This window comes from Phaethon aethereus (assembly GCF_964289735.1).
Source record: "Phaethon aethereus genome assembly, chromosome: 1".
NCBI classification, from domain to species: Eukaryota; Metazoa; Chordata; class Aves; order Phaethontiformes; family Phaethontidae; genus Phaethon; species Phaethon aethereus.
The window spans coordinates 146,865,646-146,890,529 of record NC_138575.1 but is presented as its reverse complement, the minus strand read 5'-3'; the positions used below and the strand labels follow the sequence as shown (position 1 = coordinate 146,890,529).

The following is a 24,884-nucleotide window of genomic DNA, read 5'->3' as shown; positions in this document are numbered from 1 at the left end:
CTTTATTCCATGTACGCTAGCTGTAGTTCCCTGCTATTACCAATTCCTATGTAACGACATTTATTACCGCATTTTGAGGCAAGTCTCATTACCAGAAGCTGCTAGACTCCTATTTAGTTATTAGCTGGGTACAATTAGAGTTGCATTAATCAGTTGTGCTTGTTCAGCTGAGTTCAGATTTTCTTTTGCTGAAGGGAAGATCCGAGTTTATAAGCCAGTACTTCAGACTATTTGAAACCATGACCTTAAATAATCCTGGATGTTCTGACCATATGCAGTCAAAGAAGTGTATGGTACTTACTGAATTAGAGAGAATGTTTATCATCTTTAACCACTATTTGTACCACTTTAATGTCTGTTTTTGCAACCTTAGATCTAGTCTTCCTAAGGATATGTACATACCAAAGTCTTATATGGCAAGCCAGCATGACTATTTTTTCAGAACCATCTAACTTTTCAGGTGCTTTAAAACTCCTTGGCATCTCATTGTTCGTCTGAAATTTGGGAGATGCGGGCAAAAATTATTCAATTTTACATGTGAAGATTCCTGTCTATCTTCAGCTTTGTGCCGGATGGCTTCTTAAGCTTTAGACAAATTAACTGTTATCCACCTGAGATAAATTTCCCAAAGAACCATGGTATTTAACTGTTTCTCACTTCTGTGTTCAGTAGCTTCCCTGAGGAAAGCTCTCTGAGTTTTGAGGGGTTGATGTTCCTGCATATCCTCGTTCTAGGGGGCTTGGGGATTGGTGCAAAAAACCCCCAAGTTCAGCATAGTTCCCAAACTTTAGTGGTTTGAACTGCTGTTTGGAGTTTTTTGAAGACCATGGACTGAGGAAGGTGCCTTTATGGGAAAGGGAGGTGCCTGACAGAAGCTGTTGGCCTACTGGGGCCAAGTTTGCATCAATTCTGACTATGCAGGTTAGAACAGGATTTATATGACTTAGTTTTGTGTCAGCTAACCCTGGAGAAAGTAAAACAACAATTTAGATCTCAATTTAGAGGTTAATGTATAACTGTTCGGGTTGGAAGGAGGGCAGTATAAGTAAAAAAACACCATGCTTTTCAGTGTAAGAATGACGTTATTTTAGAGTTAAGGCTACGTCAGCAGTAAGAGCTATCTGAATAATGTTCAGCAGGTACACTGACACCAAAGATGCTAAAAGGAAGATAAATCCTAGTGGCCTTAGCTAAAGAAAGAAAGCTAAAGATCTTGTCCTGGCTTATTAAATCCTGGAAGTCTGAAAACATGGAAGATCTTGTGAGAAACTTGCATTGACTAAACTAAATTCAAAAACCTTTGGATGAGTGCAAAGGCAACGTGAGTGGAAGGGAATGAGTCTAAATTGAAAGGGGAAGAGTTGCTTAGGTTTAGCTAAATGGATTTCTTAGTGGCTTTAGTCTAAGTTAGGATGATTTCAGGGCTGATGGGGTGAGAAAATCTGGAAAGACTTTTTGGTGAGGAGCAAACATGCTAAAGGACCTGCATGTTGAGGCAATGGGAAAAAGTGATATACTGCATTGTTTATAGTTTCATGTCAGTCATCTTAGGTTTTGACTTTGAGCCACTGTGCTTAGAACTTAAAGTTTCTTTAACAAATTGCTGCTGAGATAAATGGGGATTATGATGATAAAGTGGTACAGGCTGTAATTTATGGGAATTTTTGTTGGGTAGGAGGAAAAAACCTTGTCTTCCTGAATAATACATAATCCATATTTCTCAGTAGTTCTAGCTGAAAAGTAGACCATACAGTTATTGGCGAAGAAAATATTTAAAGTGATAACCTATGTTTTCTGCAAAATAATATTAATTTTTTTTTTCCTCCACAGTAAAACCAACAGTTATTGATGTTGACATTTATGTCAACAGCATTGGTCCTGTATCATCAATAAATATGGTAAGTGACTTGCTAACAAAGTTTTTTATATGGACTGCTAGTCTTAGCATCAATACTAGCTTTTGAAAAAGACAATAAATACCATGGGGATAAGTTGTTTTGATTGCTGGTTTAGTTCTGTTTTCAGCTATAGCTCTGTTTTTCAGATGACTCTTTTGTATCTCTTCAAGAGAACAAACCTACAAACAATATTATGCTCTCTGTTGTCTACCACAAAATGCTGGTAGAACTTGAATAGTAAAAAATCCATGTTAGGAAAATAAGTATGAAGCAAAGATATTGTCAAGAACATTCTTGAATTAATGTTTCAAGAATCAATTAAATATACAGAGCTTCATAATGTGGAGTTAATGAGAGTCATCACATACTGCCAGTATATTTATTTGAAATTGATAATATCTTCAGTGGTTACTTTTCTTTCACTGAGTTATCAACAGTCTTAAAGTATGATTTTGAAGCCTTAAAGTATAATTTTGAAAAAGTTATATGTAGCTATACTGCATGCGTAAAGGCAGGAAAAACTGAAAGAGTGTGTGATAGTGTGACAATAGTGAACCTAGGAAAACGTAACAGTTGGTCAGTTATTGTGGTCTTCTTAACTCCAGGACATTCCTCAATTCTGCAGCAACACAGATTTAGAAAGTAAGCTGGATGTTTCGTAGCTATGGAGGTATGGGTTACTGTGGCTGCTTGTGCAACTGCAAGTCTGAATTCAGCACAGTATTCCTCTTTGTAAACTAGGCTGAATTTTTTCTTAATACAACTTGGGAACAGAGGACTTGTTAATGTCTTAATTTAATTAAAGCTCTTCTACTAACCTCTTCAAAGCAACGACTTTCTCTTTTTCACAATGACATTCAAAGGCTGCTGTGTACAATGGCCGTATAAGAATTTAATACATGCACTGTGTGTATGTTTTGTAATTTTGGAACAAAAGCTCCTGCATTTGAAAGATGGTCATGCAGCCCGATTGTTTGGGTTTGCCTATGTATATGGGAGGATGTAAATTATTGCAGCGTGTCAAATAATGGGTGGTCAGAGACTCCTATGCCCCTTGGCAATGGGAAATCTGGCAAATAAAGACAGAACAATTATGTGCTGGGAACAGCTTGGCCACGTATTCAAGGAGGGTGAAATGAATTGGTCGTATTTCATGTGAAGGACTGAATGTCAAGCAATGAGAGTACCTGCTCCATATATAAATATATGGTAAAAAATAAAACCTGCTCCACTAATAAATAGCTAATTATCTTGCCCTTCCCCAACTGCATACCAAAATGACTTGTCCAGGGAATGACTTATCGGAAGATCTATTCTGCTTACGGTCCTCTGGCTTGCATTTACATATGCTCTAGGAATGGGTACTCTGTTCAAAAGCAATGGGGACAATGGTGAGGATGCTTACTCTTCAAAGTCTTTTTGCTTTTTGCCCCTCTGAATTTTAGTTTCTAAGTAGCATTTTGGGGTGCTGGAAATGTATTTGAAATAATAATAATAATTTAGAAAACATTTGATAGGAACTGCTTCAGGTAGGCAGAAGGAAATAATAATAATAGAAGGAACCAGTGGTTCTTGGAAGATTTTTATGGCACAGTAAAAACATGACTCCATTACTTATTCCTTATCTTTGAGTTCAGGATATCTTATGGCACCAAGATGGAAAGATGTATCAAGCCTATCCATTTAAAAAATGCATATTATACCTCTTTGATAGTAGATGGTCTTATTTGGATAATTAATGAGTGAATGACACAGAGATATTTCTTGGTTACAGCTGAAAAAAACTATGTATAATCTGTAAGGGCAGAATGATAAAATAATGTTGAAATATAAAATGCAGGTACCTGAAGTTTTAAGGACTCAAGTCTCCTTAAACTTATATTTAAAATTTTGAAGAGAAATGGACCTTGTTTCAGATATGCTTGTGGACAGTATATCCCACTGAAACTGAATCTGAACTAGCTAAGCACTTTCAAGTTTAACTTCTGTTCTCAAGCCTAATTATCAATATAGGAGATTAACATTAGGCACTCAAACGTAGCAAACTTTTGTCCAAAAACTCAATTTCTGCTCTGTTACTTTGGCATTTTTCCAAACTTACACGAGAGAGCAGAAATGAGCTTCCAGTCTCAAATTTACAATGAAGGTGGGAAGTTGTCCTCACAAACCTACAAGCTATGGTGCTGTATAATAACTTGTCTCTCCAGTGGAAGAACTGATTAAGTAACTACTTTTGCCCCCATTTGTGTTATTTCAAGTGTTTGGTTACAGTATGCAGTAGCTCTGTGGTGCTTTACTGGGAAAAAAAAATTAAACACTTTTTGGAATTAAAAAAATTTGTTTTTAAGTAAGCAGTTTTTCATGTAGCATGTGAACTGCTGCAGCATGGGTACACAAACAGCTGAGCAGAAACAGTAGCTGGAAATTACCTGTGGCAGAGGAAGAGGAAGGAAGGGACCATCTTCAGTCTGATTCCTATCATATACTTGAACTCTCAAATAGAGAGGAATGTGTGTGAAAATCGTGTACAGGATATAAAATAGTATTCTTGGAGAAAAAAAGAGTATTCTTGTGAGAATCTACATATGCTATATTTCTCAGCAGGACAGGAACTTTTAAGTTTTATCCCCTAAATTATTATTAAAAGTTGAGCTATTCTATCAAGGCAACTCAGCAAGATGGTAGTTGATTGAGCAAAAAGAAAGATGATTACATTGATTTCCATCTCTTCTATTTCAAAAGTGAGATCATCAACATGTACAAGGAGGACTTCCCTGCTGTGTACTGCCAAACTTAGCCCTTAGCTCTATCACTTTTTTCTTAATCTGCAGCACTTCTGAGGGAAAATCATGTTGAGCTTCTCTGGAGATCAAACTCTGCAAAGTATATTTTCTTATCAGATTTCATCAGCACTTTTCATCCTGTGGGCGAAACCTAGGAAGTAAAATAATTTTCTTTAAGAAGTTATCTATTCAATGAGTGTTCAGATGAATGTTCAAGCCAATTTTGTAGAGAAAAGCTTTTCAGATGTCAATAACTTTGTTGTAATTATGATTAGACCGGTGTATGAATATTAATATCTCACTGTTTCTTTAACAGTCAGGAAAAAGACAGTTGCTCCCAGACACCTACCTACAGCAAATATAACCTCACTGTATGTGAATACTTGTGGCCCTGAGGAAAAAGAAATCCTCTTAGACTGAAGCTGGAAGTGCCACAAGGGGAAGAAATGTTAGGGATCCCTTCTAAAAAGCTTGCAGTCAAGGGAAAGGTAATATTCTCTGTGAGAAAGATGGTGTAATCCACAGGAATATATGGCTGACTCTGCATTCCAGACTGTTTGCAGAGGGTTTATGCCATTTCCACTAAAGGCCTTACCAGTGTTTAATTTCCTAGCTGCTTTCAAAAATACAAGTTTAGAACCTCAGGGTTTCCAGAAAAAACAGGAGTGATTGTGAAAAGGTAATATAGATGCTCTTCTATTAAAGACTCATCACTATAATGTCTTTATGATGACAAGAAAAACTTGTTTTCTGGATAGATTCCTTCATCTGTGACATGGAAGATTTCTTTGGGGCACAGTCTAAAAAAAGCTAACGTTAAGTAGCAAGAAATAGGAATTGTGTAAGAATAAAGAAGTAAAAGCAGGCTGAATAATGAACTGAGAGATACTAGGAGGTAGTCTCAAGTGGCAGTAGCTTTGAAGAAGGAAGTAATTTCAGCACTTTGAGCTATGGCATGATGTTATGAAATGACAGAAATGATTGATACTAGACAGGAGTATTTTGAAATTTAAAACTGAGATGGTTGAAAGCCTGTTCAAAAATTTTAGGGTGTCTTTTTAATAAATAAAAGCCATCTGTTGTATAAATATCTTGATGCCTGTCCTTTATCAAAACCATAATAGGATGTGAGCTTGAACTGATTTAAAAGAAACGTAAACTGGTTGATTTAAAAGTGAATGACGCATGGATGTCCTGAGCCAAATTAAATCTTCCTGTGTGCATATTATATCTCTTTGTCTTGCTGTTCACCTCTTCATAAAGTAAGGTGCAGAAATCTGCAACTTGCCATTTTATGTTACAATGTCATTAGAGACCCTGACTTGTAGGATGCAATATTCACATCTATTGCAAGTTTTTATTTTAAACTTTTTGGTATTTAAAAAATTTGTTGTATCTCTAACCATAACGAACATGTTTCCACTGCTGTTAGGGATTTTCTAAGTGAGTTTTTAAATTTGAAAATTCATCTGCAATCTTGTTTTTATTTTTCTCCCTTTATATGGTAAAATGGGTGTATGAATTCCAGATCACTCAGTTTCCATATCTTAGTGTCTTTTTTTTTTTTTTCCCCACACTTCCCATTCAAAATGGTGTCCAGGAAGCATATGCTTTTGCATTAAAATCCATGCTCCAACTTTTTTCAACAACCCAGTTCTTGTCAACAACAGCAAAGGTTTCTAAGTTGCTTTATAAAAGTTAGATCTTAATGTGGCTTAGTGTAGCCTGTTTTTTTTACAAATAAGCAGTACTGGCTTGTGTATAAAAGAACAGAAAAAGGAGAGAGACCATGTCAATATGCAAAGTGTGAATCAGATGTAACTGAGGGGGGAAAAAAAAATCCTCTGGAAGTAGTTTTGTGAGACAGAAATGTAAACACACAGAGATTACATAGACTATTAAATCTCAGTAACATCAAAGTCTGTGTGTTTGTACACACATATAGTCTTAACTGAGTAGCTACAGGAATCTGAGGCTGCAGCACAAATTGCTGGTGAAGGAAGAATTTGACACCTATATGGTTTTAGCAACTAGAATCTCATTTTAATGCAGCTGTACAGAAAGTATGTTGAAGAGACCGTGTAAGAAACAAGCTTATGAACTGCACTTACCTGTTCATAAAACTATTAATTGGTTATCTGCTGGATAAATGCTCATCTCTTTATTCTCAGGTAATCCATAAAGGTAATTCATAGAGTGTTTCTTTCGTGTGCTTCATCACTTCATTCTTTTGTGTCCACTCTCTAGGCTATGTCATTTATCTTTATGGATGCTGTATTTCCCTTTTGTTCAGTTAGGTGTTATGGAATAAAAGCAATCTTTACTCTTTTTTTGCCCCTTAATGCATTGATACACTTCTTTGAACTAAAGTTTCAAAGTCCCCACATGCTCATTTTGCTTCTCCACTAGACACGATAGGTAAAGTGAACAGTCTTGATGTGGAGACTTGTCTAAACTATTATTCAGAGCTTATAATTAAGTCTGAATTTCTTGCATATTTTTAGTCTCTATGTCTATTTACTTGATAGTTAAAACTATTATTGGAGCATCTGCAATTATAGAAACATAACCAGGTGAATCTTTCCATAGTAAGGCAAAGCTAATTTAAATCCAGATGTCATCTCTTTTCCACCCCACCCTGTAGCCCCAAATATTTGCTTTACAGGCTTCTTCTCAAAGATAGTGCAAGAGACTGTTTCAACACAAGCCCAATATACTGTTGTTAACCTGGAGTGCTTTTTTCTAACTGTATCTCACTGTTTTACCTAATCTATTGGGAAAGCAATTGTGTAGGGGCATGATTTCTGTTATTTTTGAGGGGTGACTTTTTAGTTGGTGCGTTCAGATCATCTTTAAAATAATGGAATGCCTCAAGATGTTTTTATTTTTCCCTACAAATTTTACAAGCTTCTTTTTTGCTCTGTGTCCTAAGAGAACACTCAAGTCCTGGATTAAATTTTAGATTGAGTGGGTCTGTTTGTTTACAAGGACTAAGATACTAATCATACACTTAAAGATTTTGCTAGATTATTATCAAGTTACTATTCTTGTTTCTAGAGCATATTTGTATACCGTCATTAAGTTTGTATTGCTCATGATAAAAAAGGTATGAATTATAGAAAACTTTTAAACTGCATGGATTTTTGCTGATAAATCAAAACAACCTCACATACAGACCCATGACTTTCTTCAAGCTCTGGCAGTCAATGCCTTGCTATGAAAATGTTTCTGCGAGGTAGTAATAATAAGCTGGAACTTGACTCTATTTATGACTTCTGTTCCACCATTGAGCGTTTGAGAGGCTAATATAATTTCAGAAGGGAAACAGAGTGGAAAGGAGGAAGCTGGAGGGAAGAAAAGGGCATGGATTGATTTTTTCACTTATCACCTTGGCAGTTTCTACTTTTGGTCTCCTCTAGAGCCCCACTTTGTGTAACTAAAATATGGCCTAGCTGATAGACACTTGGATAAAAGCCTCAGGCCGCCCTTGTCTGAGGTGCAATGGGATGGACTAGCATGATGTTCATTTTTCTGTAATGAAGCTCGTGTACTCTGATGTGTAGCAGTAAAATACTTATTGCTATAATTTACTACATTGGCAGGAAATCCAGTTTGCTTCTTGGAGGAATGATAGTTTCTGTCACAAGTCTTTGATAATGGATTGATCTTCTGTCTGCTGGTTGTTCTTATCAGAGTTCAAGTAGATTGTCAAATATGGATGATTTAGCCTTAGTGTTGTCTCAACAGGTGTGTAACAAATAAGCAATTTACTTTCAGTAATGTAGGAGCATGACATGTCTCATCTGCTCAGTAACGGGCATTGCAAGAAGATCTGAAGAGCGGCTGGACTGAATGTTTTTTCCATAGCTGAACAGTGCTACAGTGTCTAACAGGTACTTAATCTCTGAGCCAATGAATTGGCCTTTGTGCAAAGTATGGAAACTACTTCCAGCCTGATGCCAGTTCTTACGTTTGTTTTCTCCCACTTCAATAACCTATTTCTTGGGTCTGCAGCTCCTAGGCTTTAGAGTAAGTGTATGCACTGTTACAGTTCCTTTAGAAAGTGACAGTTGCCTTCCTTGTTTATCCAGTGCTACATAGCTTCACTTTCTTTATTGCCAACATTTGGGAAAGTTAATTTAGAAAAGCTATGGCCAAATTGCTGCAAGGGATATTGAATTACTTTAGGGTAAATTCAGAGTCTCTTTGCCTAAATCAATTTAGTTTTTGAGTGGTCAAGCATTTATCAACTTTGTTTTAGAACTTGAGCTTCCCATGATTGCTCCATGAAAGAGTAATTACTTTTGTGTCAACCTGTTTATTGGATTCCTGCATGATATTGATGTAATTTAAACCATGGTTTTGAGAGTTTGGTCTTCCTTAGTTCTTTCAGTGACAGATTTACCCAAGAAGCAAATGAATGTTGCTGATTGGTTCCATAAATAATAGAAAAATTATTTATGTCTATGTCCTAATGACGATTTTTAAAAATTTCATTGTATAAAGTTTTGGGAATGCAGACACAGCCATCACAGCACCCATAGGATGATTCCAGTGGCATTATAAATATGTTGTAGTTAGGAAGGAACATCTGAATATGACCCCTAACTGGGTCACCGAAGAGTCTTCATGTTTCTGTAGGGTTTTTTGGTTGTTAAAATAGAAACACTATTTGTCAGTGTGATTTAAATATAAGAACAATGCCCTTCATTTTTCACACCATTCTTCCAATGAATGAAACCTAGAAGAACCCATGTACCTTAATTTTTTTCCACATGAGAGCTTGTTGTCACTCCAGTTGGACATAATTTCCTTTATTGTCTCATTGCTGAAAAATAAGATTTAGAGAATTGTGTTTAATTTCCCTTCAAGCTTTTTTAGTGAACATGGTGTCCCTTGGCTCTTAAGTACTCTCAGACATGCTTTTTCTGGTACAGACAAGGTATTTCTGCTGAGTCACTACACAGAACTGAAGAATAAAACAAATGTTTGGTTTCTGTAATCAAAAAAGTCTACAGACTGCAGGGATGTATCTGTATCCCAACACCTCCATGCTTTTGTTAACGTCATACACTTTTCTTCTTTTAAATCATTGTAGTCCTCATTTATTACTTTCTTGATCTGGAAAAGGACTTTTATGTGCCAAAACCAATGATATTCCAGGTCCTTTATATGTTTCTGTAGGTTTCTTCCTCAAAGATCTCTCCACCTCTATCTTCTTGTGCATCTACTTTTTGTTAGACTTGTAAGATACAGGTGGTTCTACTACATACCATGTTGGACAAGCTGTTTTCTGTCCTTAAAACTGCTATCTCCTCCAGAAACTTGGGTTTTTCTTCCCACTTCCACAGATGACCCCTTGAATGCTGAAGAAATTTGGTAAGAGGAAGATGTTTTTGTAACTAGTATTAGCTTTTTGCATACTACACAGAAGCAGACAATTTTGACTATAGAGTTTTGGACGTGTTTTAGCTAAACATCTTAGGTGTTACAGTGAAGTATAGTCACTCCATTAAAAATAGCAACAAACATTTTAATGTTAATAATTTTACTAAGTGTTTTTTAAAGTTTTAAATGGTAAATATAAGGAAACTGTTCAGGGGTCTAGAAGATGAATTCTCAAGGCTGTTGTAAGATTCTTAAACCAAAGAAACTGCTACCTTCCTTTCTGACTGTTTTCTCTGCTTACCCCAAGGCTAGTTGTGTGTGCTTGGAGCTTATCTGGGGAACTGCATTCCTTTGGAGACTTGGGAGCAGGGATAACTGATTCTTGCCTTCTCTGACTTGTGTTTGGCCTATTTTGCAAGGAGAACAGACTTTTCAAAAGTGCTTAAGGAACTTAGTCATGGGAGGTATTAAATACCTAGCTACATTAACCTGTTGTAATTCTCATACATATGACTTGACAAATCGAGGGCCATGTTCACAAAGGTATGAAGGTGTCAAGCTCTTTCTTACAGTGCTTAACTTACCATAAATTTCAGTGGTCGTTAAAGACTTGTATCAATCAGACATATCAGTCTGAGCTCCACTGATATTTTCCTTGCATAGATAGTGAATACTTGATTTAGATGGGATTAGAAATTTAGAAGAAATATGTATAATCCTTGGCACTTTTTGTTAATATTCTTCCAGAGGAATTCTGGTCTTAAAAACAATACGTAGTAATAATAGGGTTGTTGTACCTGTTGTGGTTTGAGATTTAAAAAAGCAAAGTTTGAAGGCAGGAAATTAGGCCAGCTGTTATAAAGAAGGTGTATCTGGAAAAATGGAGAAACCCTTGGTCATGCAGACACTTCATCATGTTTGACATTGACACGGTGATGATTACACTGACATGTAATCTGTTTCTGTATTAATATTATATATTCTGTGAAGCCAAAAGTTTCTGTGAAGTCTGTATGGGAGAAACAGAACGAATATCATGCATCACAGTTAACTGTAACAGAAGAGGAAAGACAAAAATAGTTGGCTACTATTTTGAGAACATTTCATAAGACAGCCATGCTGTTTCAGACCTCCTGGTCCTTATCCTCGAGAGAGATTACTAAAACCTTCAAAATAAGAAGTCTGGAAACTAAATTTCATAATTATGTTGAATATGGAAAAGCAGAAGCTCAATAGTGGTATTGGTTTTACTTTGTACAATTTGTGCTCCTGGTAACCTCTGCAAGTTGCAACTACTTGTCACCTTTCCTGTCTGTTGCACCTTTTCCTGATTCAGTTGTACATACTAACTTTTGACTGTTCATTGATAAATGTAACTTATTTTTACTCAGAACATATTCACCTCAACAGGCTTGAAGTTCGTGATGTCTCTCAGATCAGAAAAAGGGCATGTTTGCCCAAGATTTTGTGATTTTCTTGCCAGCTGTATTGTTTACCCAATAAGAATAAATTACCTCTGTTTTCAGACCTTGCATCTCAAAATCATTCTTGGAAACAGTAGCTAGTGGACTCAAGGGATAGTGAGTTTTGGCTGATAGTTCATGTTTGGTAAAGTGTGTCGGATAACAGAGACAACGAAATAACTGCCATCTGCTTACACACACTCCATATATCAGACTCTGATAATTCTGTGCTTTCAAATGGCTTTTCAGGAGGAAATTTCCCCAAGGTATATTTACTGCAGTGTGCACAGTATGGTTTTTTTTTGTTACCTAGAAGACCTATAGATTGAGGTTGAATTACAAAGCAATCAAAATTGTGACCTGTAGAAAGGTGTGACTTTATTCTTTCAATTTATGGAGATTATTGTATTGTAATAAACCACCTTTTTGTCTAGAAATGTCAGTTACTTAATTTTACTGCTTTTAGTAATTGAAGATTTGAGATCACCAAGCTGTTTGCTGGTCTTCCCCACTGCAAATGGAAATGAAAGGTTTCCTCCTGTGTTACTTATCTGCCTCAGTCTTGGTCTTCATTTCTCTGAGTGAAGTTGTCACTTGATCACATGCTCACTAAACATCTGGCCATCTTTAAGGCAAAGCAGTTTTCCTAAATTTGACTTCATGCATTATGCAAACATTACTTCATTAGATACTGAGATGAGCTATCAAGCTATATTGTTTGGTCAGAATAATGTAGGCTTGTCTCTCCTCTTGATACTGGTTTGAAATCAGACTAACAATTTTGGATAAATTCAGTTCATGCAATCATTTTGCTTGTGATTCAATTAGGGCATACATAGGGATCTAGGTAAATACAGTCAATGATTTTGTCTCTGTTCCTGACATGCTGACACCTACGTGCAATGTGTGAAACAGCATAAACAATAAAAGGGCTAAATTAATCTCTCAGGAAGTGAATGGAACTATGCCAGGCATAAATTTGAGCCATGTTCTCCTAAAATATTCCACACTGAGAGGCTAATAATAAGATCCAAAGAAACCCAAAGTTTATTTTGGTGGTAGAACATATTGGATCCTCACTGCATTCTGTCTTTTCTTTTAATTTGCACTATTGTGGACAGTGCAAAGTGAAACACCAGTAAATTGCAGAATTTCTTCTGTGCTGGATGGGGCCAAATAAACAAGTGACGTGTACAGCAATGAAGGATCTGCCTGGTGCCTAAGGTTGTGCTCTGGATTCCACAGGGGGACCAGGTTCCCACCAGACATAAATGGTTGACTGCATCAACATAAATGGAAATGTGCTGATCTGTGCTTGTCCACAGGCTGCTGCTTTCAGATGTCTTTTTTCCTAAGTACTTTTCCTTGTTTCCAAATTAAAAGGATAGGTCAGGAGTTTTTGTTTTGGTGGTTTGTTGTTTTTTTTTTTTCCCCCCCAAATACTGTAATCTATTGTATCCTTCTTTTGTAGAGTGTATTAAAAAAAAGACTGCAAGATTGTCTGATTGCACTCACCTGAAAACTGCTAAGTTTATCTTCATTATTTTCCCTGCAATGTGTTCTCTAACTCTGGTGTCTGAAACTGTATTTATATAATTACGGCTGAGCATTTCTTTGCCATCTGGATGGTACTGTAAGAGTGGTATAAAGAAAAGGAAAGTGAAAACAAATGTAGGAAGCCTAGGAGAACACCTTAAAAAAATAAAATTGGACCTATATTTTGGGAGCTGCCTGACTGGACTAGCACACAAATCTTTTGACAGATTGTGGCACAGCTAGATTAGCCAACTGCAGAGGCAGTTTAAAATAATTATTTACGAGCTTCCTTTGGATTTCCAAAAAGTGTGGCTAAACTGGTATTGTGTGAATGTTCTAGCTAATGGGAACAATGATAGCTGATGCATTGAATAATCAGCTTGTGCTTGTTCTTCAGTTTAGCCTAGATTTATGCATGCAACTTTTGCTGACATCAGTGTTTAGAACTGTGACTTCTTTAAAATACTTCACCAGAAAAGGCATCAGCTAGAGTATGGAGTAAAAGCGTTTTGCTCATAAAGCCCACTGTGCTTGGAGAATCAGCCACTGGGTACAACTCTGGGGTAGAGAAGTACCTGTGCTGGCAGTTACATTTGCTGGCACTGTGCAAGTAAAACTGTATCTGTTTTTCTCAATCTGTTAGATTGAGAGGGTAAGTTTATCTAGTAGGAAAAATATAAACATCAGTTTACTTCTCATGCAGAAAAAACTCCATAGTTTCCTAGGTCTCATGCACCTGGCAATGCTTTTTTTGCTGATGCTTATATAGCTTAGCTTGTACATACATATAGGCCGTGATAACAGATTAGAATCTCAAATTTTAAACTCTCCATAGGTCTAGAGTTACAAGAGTCTTTGTAAAAGTCTTCGAATAAAATGACAAACAAACCAACAATCAAAAACTTAAATAACAATGAGGGACATGTCAAAAATCTGTCAGCTCCTAAATAAATGACCTGCTTTATGCTGAGTATCACATGGAATACAAAGTCAGGAACTGTATTTGAAAGTGCTCTTTCACTGTTTTTGTGTCTAATTGAACTTTACAAGGCTTATCTTCCATTTTCATTCAAAATCTGAAGCCCTTCCACGGGCTAAATCTCCAGTTGTTTTAATTGAGTATTTTCCAGGATGAGGTGCAGGACAGGGTGAGTTTCACTTAGAAAACCATAGATAATTTCAGCCTTACTTAGTATTTTTTTTCCCATAGAACTATCCTGGATTATAAAATTACAATAAAATAGTGAAATAACTGTATAAATACTCAGGGTTGGTGTTAGAATCTAACTGAACAGCTACATAATATTTTTCTCTATGAATACTGGGTTAAACTGAGTATTGTAAAGATTTGGGATAAACTTTTCAACAGCAGATACCCATGACAAAACCTTTATTTGCTAAAAACAGTTTAGACAGTTCTTTGGCTAATTCTGAAATGAAACTAGTAAGGAGCATTTTTTTCACATTCAAAAGTGAGTGACCCTCTGCCTCATCCCAAACTTTACTACCTCATACCAGTTAGAAAGGATGTTAAATTTTAAGGTTTTGGGGAGGAGGGAGAGAGAGAATGGTGCATTTCCTGTATTTCAGAGATGCCTTCTGTTGTCACTGTGAAAATCTGCCTGCAAGTCTGTTTGCACGTGCTCTGTGGAGAAAAACCATTTTAGCAGCTTAAATCCCTTGATTCCACCTGTGTTGCACATGTTTCAGTGTGAGCGTGGGCCAGATTTCCTGGAGAGTTTACATTTGAGCTGCTACAGCTGTGATCCCTAGACAAGGAGGGAGTTACGGATGTCGTCTATCTGGACTTCTGTGAAGCCTTTGACATGGTCCTCCACAACATCCTTCTCTGTAAACTGGAGAGAGGTGAATTTGATGGGTGGACTGCTGGGTCAATGAGGAATTGGTTGGATGGTTGCATCCAGAGGGTAGTGGTTAATGGCTCAATGTCCAGATGGAGATCGGTGACGAGCGGTGTCCCTCAGGGGTCTGTATTGGGACAATTACCCTTTATTATCTTCATCAATGACATAGACAGTGGGATTGAGTGCACCCTCAGCAAGTTTGCAGACAACACCAAGCTGAGTGGTGCGTTTGACATGCCTGAGGGATGGGATGCCATCCAGAGGGATCTGGACAAGCTTGAGGCATCCGCCCATGTGAAACTCATGAGGTTCAACAAGGCCAAGGGCAGGGTCCTGCACCTGGGTCGGGGCAACCACCGGTATCCATACAGGCTGGGGGACGAAGGGATTGAGAGCAGCCCTGCTGAGAAGGACTTGGGGATACTGGTGGATTAAAAGCTTGACATAAGCCTGCAATGTGCACTCGCAGCCCAGAAGGCCAACCCTATCCTGGGCTGCATCCAAAGCAGCGTGGCCAGCAGGTCGAGGGAGGGGATTCTGCCCCTTTACTCTGCTCCGGTGAGACCCCACCTGGAGTCCTGCATCCAGCTCTGGAGCCCTCAGCACAGGAAAGACATGGACCTGTTGGAGCGTCTCCAGAGGATGGCCATCAAAATGATCAGAGGGCTGGAACACCTCTCCTGTGAGGACAGGCTGAGAGAGTTGTGGTTTTTCAGCCTGGAGAAGAGAAGGCTCTGGGGACACCTTATTGCAGCCTTCCAATACTTAAAGTGGGTTTATAAGAGAGATGGGGACAGACCTTTTAGCAGGGCCTGTAGTGATAGGACAAGGGGTAATGGTTTTAAACTAAAAGAGGGCAGATCCAGACTAGATAGAAGGAAGATATTTTTTATGATGAGCGTGGTGAAACACTGGCCCAGGTTGCCCAGAGAGGTGGTGGAAGCCCCATCCCTGGAAACATTCAAGGTCAGGCAGGATGGGGCTCTGAGCAACCTGATTGAGTTGGAGATGTCCCTGCTGATTGCAGGGGGGTTGGACTGGATGACCTCTAAAGATCCCTTCCAACCCAAAGATTCTATGATTCTATGATCTTACTGCAATGCAGGAGCATGGAGTTATCTAACTGCAGTTGAGAAGGGACTATGGGTAGTGTCGGGTACGGGAGTGCATGAAAGAAATGTGAGAAGAACTCACTGATACATGGGCATTTTGAAGAGCATAGAAGACTGAGGACTGGCAGAGTGTAATGAATAGGAGTGGACTGCAGAGTTGGGGTATAGGGAAATCAGGACTGGAGGTAAAAAGAAAGAACAGGATGAAGAGCCAATAAAAGGGTCATGCCAGGGAGAAAGGATATGAAAATCTATTAATAGAGCCCTCTTGCTCCTCTAAAAATCTAAAAGTGAATTCAAGACCATGCTCATATTCCTTTTCATAGCTGTGTGGCAAGTTTGGATATAAGCATCTTGAATGTTATGTTCATATTGCCTATGGGGACAGCTACCAGCTGTGAACTGGTGTCCATCTATTTTACCTTATCTGGGCAGCCACCTGAGTTGCTCTGCAGGTGGAGTGAGCGTGCAGGGCCAGTGTATAACTGGAAAGGTGACCACATGATCTAAGTTTAGGCCTGGATATGCATAATCTGAAAGAACTGTACAAGTGTAATCCCAAATTCCATACCGTTTTTAGCATTAAACCTTTGTGAAACCCAGTGGCAAACTCTCCTTGTCCTCAAAGGGGACCGCAAGCAATAGTTAATAGTTACTGGGAACTAAGTTGGTCTTTTAGCTCAAACAGAGTTCACTGTGATGGAGCAAATATTTTGAACTCTGTTTATTTATCTACATAAATGATGATATAGTGGCATGTAGTAATTGTATTGTACTTAAAAAAGCTAGGAAAATATTCACAAAAGTTATATTTAAAGAGTTTTTGGGGTTGAATAGTCAAAGTTACAATTTACTTTTTTGCTCACTTGCACTCAAGCTTGATAATGGAGTCCTGCATTTCTTAATAATCCACCATGTTTCTGCAAAAACAGCTTCTCCTCCGCTATACACAAGGCTTCTCTGGTCTGGGACTCTTTGTTCACTAAAGGAGGTTTATCTTTATTGCTATTGCAGTACCAGTGGGTGTTTGTAGGGAGATAGAAAGATCTTGAGGTTGAAGTTGCTGAATGGTGCTCTATAGTAGAACTCGCACAGCACCCAGACTGCCTCTCCAACATTCCACCCTCACCAGTAGGCTGGGGTGGACAAGATCTTGGGAGGGGACACAGCCAGGACAGCTGACCCAAACTGGCCAAAGGGATGTTCCATACTGCATGGCTTCAGCTCAGCAAGAAAAGCTAAGAGAAAGCCGGGGCGGGGGGGGGCATTCGTTATTATGATGTTTGTCTTCTGGAGCAACAGCTATGCGTACTGAAGCCCTGCTTCCTGGGAAGTGGCTGGACATCACCTGCTGATGGGGAGAAGGGAATAAATCTTTTGTTTTCCTTTGCTTCCATGTGCAGCTTTTGTTTTATTAAACTGCCTTCATCTTGACCCATGAGTTTTTTTCTTATTTTTCTCTCCCCCACCCCATGCTGCTGAGGAGCAGAGTGATAGAGTAGCTTGGTGGGCACCTAGTGTCAACATAAGTGTTGAATGTAAATGCTGTGGCATTATATATTACCTAATAGAAAATACTCTGAAAAAAACCCCAAGAAAACCTTGTTTCAAGCACCTGAAAGTTCTGTGAACTTTTGAATTAATATCTACCTCTCAGATTGAGAGTATGGTGAGACTTTTCTGAAACTCCTTTTCTGAGCAAACATCTAGGAAGATAAGTAGTAGCTCACTTGACATATATTTCTTAAAACTATGTGGATGGAGAGGACCTTCATGAAATTTTGGACTTTACTGATGTTTCTTACTGTAAATTGGCATCAGCCACAAACTTCATGGGCTCTCCTAGGAGTACTAAAAATTAGGGGCTTCCAGTTGGCATTGCTTCCATACAAAACTGAGGACCACTCACTCTGGTCCTCATTTTACCATCTTCTGTCTGCAGCTGAGAAGTGTAAGTTCTTCTGCAATGAGGCATGATTTAGGTAAGGCTTAAAATCCTGTTGCTGTTTAAAGAAAGTGGTTTGATTTCTTCAGTAGCTCAGTCATGGATTTCTGGGGTGGCTAGTGAAAGTAGCTTCAAGACCTAAAAGACATCCTTCACTGGTACTGTATCAGGTGCAAGTGTAGTTTCATCTTTGGTGAAATGCTTGAATTAGTCTCAGTTTTACCACATAGCTTTTTTGTATCTGTGTAGAGGAGGAGTTGGAAATGGCTAGGGATCTCACTTTTTGGTGAGAAATTAGGGTTTTTTACACAGAATCTGCATACACATTACCTGAGAAAAAGGTTTTGAAGGATGGATTGCCGGCATGTTGTTTGACTATACCTGTTTCAGGACTAGTTTTCAGCAAACAAATAAACTGGACAAAACAAAGTTACCTGACACTGCTATGGTCAACAGGAGATGAGCCTGCAAGAAGCGTGGCAGCCTGCTCACGGTCAGAGGGGCATCTGGATTCTGGGAGCTAGTTGATGAGAATGGAGAGAATGCTTTTCTTGTTGTTTTTTAAATAAACTGTAGACTGGCATTTCTCATTTAAAACCCGTGAGTTTCTAATAACCTTTAAAAGAGCAGTTTTCTACTCAGAAGTCAGGAGGATTTCTTGAAATAGAAGTAGAAATACAGTGAGCAAAGAAATAATTAGGGGCCTTTCAGTTGGAATGCATGAGAATGCAGATCAAGTCCTGTCCTGCGTGGCAAAGAAATGGGACTTGGACTCCGGAATTTACTACCGAATACTGACAAAATTGGGTAATTTGTGGTTGGTAATTAGATTGAATTTCATTTTTTTTCCTGTGCTGCAGTCATTTCCATGAAGACTTTGTGCCCCTCTTAAGCAATTGTTAAAGCAGTTGTTACAGATACTCAGAGACAAAGGAACATAGCCTATATTTACTAAACAAGCATAGTATGAGTAATTCACAGTGATTAGAAAACTGGATGAGGAAAGTAACCCAGCTCGTATTTTGAAGGGAGACATTCTGATACCCTCCAAATAATACCCCATAATCTATTTCCATTAATAATTCCATTCATAATTTATGAAATGCCATTACTGGGTAGGGAGGGGGGCCATGGTTAACAGAAATCTTTCTTTCTCACTAAGTATTCTGATACAGTTAAGCAAGGAGCACTCCTTTAATAAAGAAGATAAAGGCTTAGGTGGAGGTTCAATATAATGTGCTCGAAGGCATATGACATATGGTAAATTCTACATCATGTGAGGAGAATGAAGTTATTGGAAGTAAGGCTCTACAGATTTTTGGCAAGTAAATTAACTCCCTGCTTCCTTGTTGATTTAAAACTAGTGCATTATGAAATCGGCCTATAATTTTTAATGTCATTCCTGTGAATGGTCAAAATCTGTCAGTCTACAGGTGCAATATTCAGCTATTTTCTATAGTAGGCATTTTGCAGAAATTTATTTTAATCAATGAATTATTGATTATAATACTTGCCAATAATGCTTACTCATGTAGAAACAAAAGCTTGAGTGTAACAAACTTTTCTGTCCAAGATAGATTGTTTTGCTCTGTTTTGCTTCAGATAACCAGAAGTGACAGACCTATTCAACCCATAGCTTAAAGGCAGAACCTGAAATACAGGATGAAATACTGCTTCTTTTCTGCTCATTCTCTCAGCAGATTCTCAGCAGATCAGTGTTATTTTTCTCTTCATCTGAATTTTCCTCAACCAATTTTTTTCCTTTCAAAAATTGTATATATATTTTTAGAAAGCCTCTGAAGTAAATATGATTATGTTGTTTTGGGGGTTTTGTGTTTGTTTTCTCTAGAGAACAACTGTGTGGTAAAGTGGGCTTGTTGTTCTCTCACCTCACCTCACCTCACATTTCCTCGCCTCTTTCTCAATTTTCTTTCTTTTCTTTTTTTTCTATGGCTAACATTAGTTATTACATTTTGCGCTGTTACATGTAAGCAATTGTCTGTTTCCTCCTCTGTGGAGGAAAAAGAGAACGAATTTCCAAGATGAGACCATTACTGTCTTGCCCCTCAAGAAAACAATTCCATTCAGTCAGGTTCCCATACTTTGCATGTCACGCTAAGCCCACCAAACAAGTTAACTGCTAAAAGCAGGAAGAGGGATCTGATTGCTCATGAGTACCCCCACTTTTGCTCTTCATGTATAAAGTTGAAATATTTTCTGGAGTTCTCTGGTGGTTTTGAAACTTGAGTATGTTTGACTTTTTCTGATGTAATTCCATGGTGCAGGCCAGTGGCTAGATTCCAATTTTTAATGGATCAGGTGCATGGCAACATGGTCCTTTCTACCCCTATTATGCTATAATTCTGTTAAGCTAACAGACTCCAAAGAGCCCTGCTGAGAGGATTTGTTGATTTGCCTGTGGATGTTGGAAGGAAATGACAGAATTGCTTTGTACCTGCAGTCTTCCATCTCTTGTGTTGTAATGAGCCATTTAGTGCAGCCAGTTATTCCCTCTACAGGCTGTGGCCATAAAATTTTGTCAGACCTTTTCTTCAGCAAGGAAAAAGTAAAAAAGTAGTGGGAACATTGAGGCTATTCTTATGTCAGGTACGCAAGACGCAGTACAATCTTTTTAAATGATTCAGGTAGGGAGGTGCCACTGCTGACTGAGAGCAGTCATGAATGGAAGAGGTATTGGTTGTTGTTCTACACGTAATACAGGTAATGCTTCATGATGGAGGTGCTATAAAGAAAAGAGAGTGTTGCTATTATTGTGGGATTGCTAGATGTGTCTTCAAGCTAAGGGGTATTTGTGCACCTAGAATGCTCTGATAGTCTCGGTTTGCTTTGTGACCAGAAGAACGTTTCTATATCATGCCCTTATAAAGATTATAAAGTTGCAGTTACTTTAATTTATAATTCACAGTAGTTGTCCTGACACTTGCTTTATAGACCACAGAATCCTGTGTTTATAACAGCTGTATATTGATTAGCTAGGTCTTTGTTGTTAGCGAACACTGAGTTGAAAATGCCTGTGCTTTTTGCAGTGCTTGCTACACTGGGAATACAATCTGTGCCTGAGATTTCTTTGTCTAAAAAGAATAAGACAACTCTGTTATGGGCAAAGAATATCTTGGTGCCCGAGAGGGAGCATTAAGTATGTAACGGCAGCAACCAAAGCTAAATTAATTAAAGGGGAAGAGAAATCTCTCGGTAGTTACTACTGTAAAGGTTTTGTGGGCAAGACAAATGGATATGTTTGCATAAAACTTTAAAGCCATGCTTGAAGGCACTATTTCTTTATGCAGGGCAATAAAAACCAAAATTATCCTCTATGTCACTGAACTGATTCCATGTTGGTGTAGGAAGCCATGTAAGTTAGTCTTTTTCATGTATCCTCTAGTCTTCTAACACCTAAACTATTGTTTGTTGCTTCTGTGGATTGGCTGAGCAGATTTTTCAATTTAGATCATTCAGATGAATGCAGAGATTAGCATCTCCTTCTTTTTCTGGGCTACTGAAGAAACACATCATACATGGTGTAGAATGTAGAATGGCTTTTCTTTATATGTCTTGTACTACAGGAGAGCGTGAAATCTAGGCTACCAGATGCAATGTGCTGGATGTAGTAAATGAACAGAGGAAGAGATGATCTGTACACACAAAAAAAGGTGGGGGGTAGCTGAAGGGAGAAGTAGTCACTTTCTGAGTTTTAGTTCATACAGTCTGTCACTGGTAGAGGGTAGAAACAAAGCCAAGACTGTGTGGCTATCTGTCTTGTCTCTCTTAAGGGTTACTGCTGCAAGCTGCTGGCATTACATGGCTAAACGTGAATATGGTTATATTTAACATAAAAGAAGCATATAATCAGAATACCATGTGGAAAGAGTGAATGAAAGAGCTACTGAAATTCATTACTGGTTCTGGTCTATGTTCCTCTAGTTTCTTTCCCCATCACTGTAATAGATCTTTACTCCAGTTCTTTCTTAATTTCTTGCTCTCATTTCCCTTGAAAAGTCCTCTTTCTGCCTTTTCTTTCCTTTCTCTGTAGCTTATCCTGTCCTAGTTTATAGCACTCCACATTTTCATAACATTGATTTCTCCCTTCCAGCAGAACTGTTGCACAGTTGGCTACTCTTCCATAACCCATTCTGTGCAAGATTTTGTGCCTTCTTTCTGCCCTTGTTCTGTCACGCCTACTAATTGTGTAGGACCTGGGACATTTATGAACGTGAGCAGAACTGTAGTGTATTTTACCCTTTGTATAATTGCTCTCTAACAAATATGATTAATATTAAATGCCTACTATTAGCCTAATATACACTCTGTACTGAAATTAAAAATTTGAGGAATACTTGTATAAATGTCAACTCTTACAGTTGTAATATTTTAAGATTGCAAATGTCAATGTATGCTATGTAATGGTGTTTGCCTGTGTGTGAAGTACATTATAATTACTTATGGATGAATCTTAAAATTTTCCAAAGTTCACACAAGTTCACAAAGTTCACACAATCCAAAGTTTAGATGCTTTTACAAACTACTGAATTTTTTCCATGTTCAGATGGAGTGGAAATCAAGACAGGTCAGAATTAACTAAGAAAATGCCGAAGTAGTTAAAATGAAAATTCGAACTTCAAGGAATTTGGGCACTAAAACATTGCTTAAGATGTATGACTTTCATCAGTTTAGACATCCTTATGTGGTCATGGGAAAAATATTAGCAGCAGAGGCCTCTCATTCATTATACATGCAATTACAAAAATGGCATGTGAAAGGGATCAAGGGGGGATAATTTTGACTAATCAGTGAGCTAGCTGAAAAAGACTGTGAAGAATTTCAGGTTTCCCATATTTATCTGCTCAATTTCTTTTTTCTTGAAGGGAAATCTTAAAATTGTGATTGCTAGAGCAGGGAGCAGTCCTTTTCTACCAGCAATGTTTTTCAGTTTTTAATCCTGGACTTTTCAAGTGATAGACCAAATATAAGAAGCATTAAAAAATCATGGTTAAAGCAAAGTGTATGTCTAATATTTCCTTTAGATTTGAACAGAGAGAATTTTGACACTCAGTTTCTCTGTAGTCGGAAGAAGTCTGATTTGAGTCAGCAGAGGTGGACATCTGGGTGGTATTCCAGTCTAGCATACAAGTTGTTTTAGTTGCAGGGTCAGAATCAACATCTTGTTTGTTATCATTTGCCACTCTGTCCATCTTGTTGGACATTTGATTCAAACAACGCAGGAATGCATTTTTGTGCATGTCCTTAGCATGAATGTAATTTGTGCTTTCAATCCTAACTTGAGCAGCAGCATGTGAATCAGCTAAACATGGGCTTATCTTGAATGAGGAAAAGAGGTAGTTAAGTTTAAATACTCATTATTAAATAAATTGTTGGTATTGTTTTGCTTTTTAATTCACCAGCAAAAAAATGTGACTATGTGGCTACTGATAGGAAAAAAGACGGAAAAAGTCATTCTGCATCCATGCTTAGAATCATGGAATAATTTATTTTGGAAGGGACTTCTCGAAATCTAGTAATCTGATCATCTGGAAATCCAGTCATCTGGTTGAACCCTGAACTCAAAGTGGGCTCTGTTAGATCAGGTTGCTCAGGGCCTCAGCCAGTGCAGTTTTGAGCATCTGCAAGAACGGATATTCCCTCTGAGCAGCCTGTTCCAGTACGTTTGACCACTGCCATGGTTTAAGAAAATGTAATGTATATCTAACTGGAAATTCCTGTCTTCTATCTTGCATCCATTGCCTCTCGTCCTGTCTCTGTGTGCCTCTGAGAAGTGTATGGATCCATCTTCTTTATATACCCTTCTATTATGGTAGCTAAGGAGCTCCCCTTCGCCTTCACTTTAGGCTGAACAAATCCAATTCTCTTAACCTTTCTTCATATGTCATGTTTTCCAATCTCCTGATGATCTTGATGGTCCCTTGCTGGACCAGTATGGACATCCAGTATGTCAATGTCTTGTACTGAGAAGCCACGAACTGGCACCATACTCCACATGTGGTCTCTCAAGTGCTAAACAGAGGGAAACAATCATGTCTTTCAAACCACTGGCTATGCTGCTGTTAATGCAGCTCAGTGTGTAGTTGGCCCTCACCTCCACAGCAGCATACTGCTAATTCATAGTCAACTTGTCCACCAGAGTCCAAAAGTCCTTTCCTGCAAAGCTGTTTTCTAGTCCATCAGCACCCAGCCTGTCCTGTTGCATGCAGTTATTTCATCCCAGATGCAGAATTTTACATTTGTCAATGTTGAGTTTCATGAGTTTTCTGTCAGTTCACTTCTCCAACTTGTCAAGGTATTTCTGAATAGCAACCCAGTCCTTCAGCTTGTTGATCACCCCCTCAGTGTGATGCAAGCTTTCTGAGAGTGCCATATGTCTCATCACTGAAGTCATTCATGAAGATGTGAAAGAATATTGGATTGAGCTATTGATCCTTAAGGGACGACACTAGTAACTGGCTGCCAGTTGAACTTTGTGCCACTGGTGACACCCATGTGAGCCCAGTGATCCAGACAATTTTCCATCCACTTTGTAGTCTGTTTATTGAGTCTCTATATCACCAACTTGACTATAAGCATATTATGGGAAACGCATTCACATAGCATTTGTATCTCATGGTACCTCTTAGAATTCTGTTTTTCCCTTTTAGGTTATTCACATTGTTATTAATTAAGGGTTTAACTATTCCGTTAATCTAAGCAAGACTCTCACTCTTTATGAAGTGCACAATAGATCAAGGACACATTCTTAATATGAAGATTGACTATGCTTGGATCAGACAAATATGTGATGAATTCTGTGACACAGTTTTAACCTAGCAATGTGTGGTTAGTTATTACAGGGTAGAACTGACCAAGACATGAAGAACAGATATG

The 24,884-nt window shown here is 38.2% G+C and overlaps 1 protein-coding gene across 1 annotated transcript in view; it reads left to right on the top strand.

Moving 5' to 3' along the window:
- GABRG3 (gamma-aminobutyric acid type A receptor subunit gamma3) overlaps positions 1 to 24,884 on the top strand; it is a gene marked incomplete at both ends in the record, with an annotated part of 353,343 nt that overhangs the window by 18,022 nt on the left and 310,437 nt on the right. Inside the window, one exon of the mRNA XM_082013970.1 lies at positions 1,831 to 1,898. Within this exon, the coding sequence (XP_081870096.1) occupies positions 1,831 to 1,898 (68 nt within the window). The remainder of the gene's footprint in view (positions 1 to 1,830; positions 1,899 to 24,884) is intronic.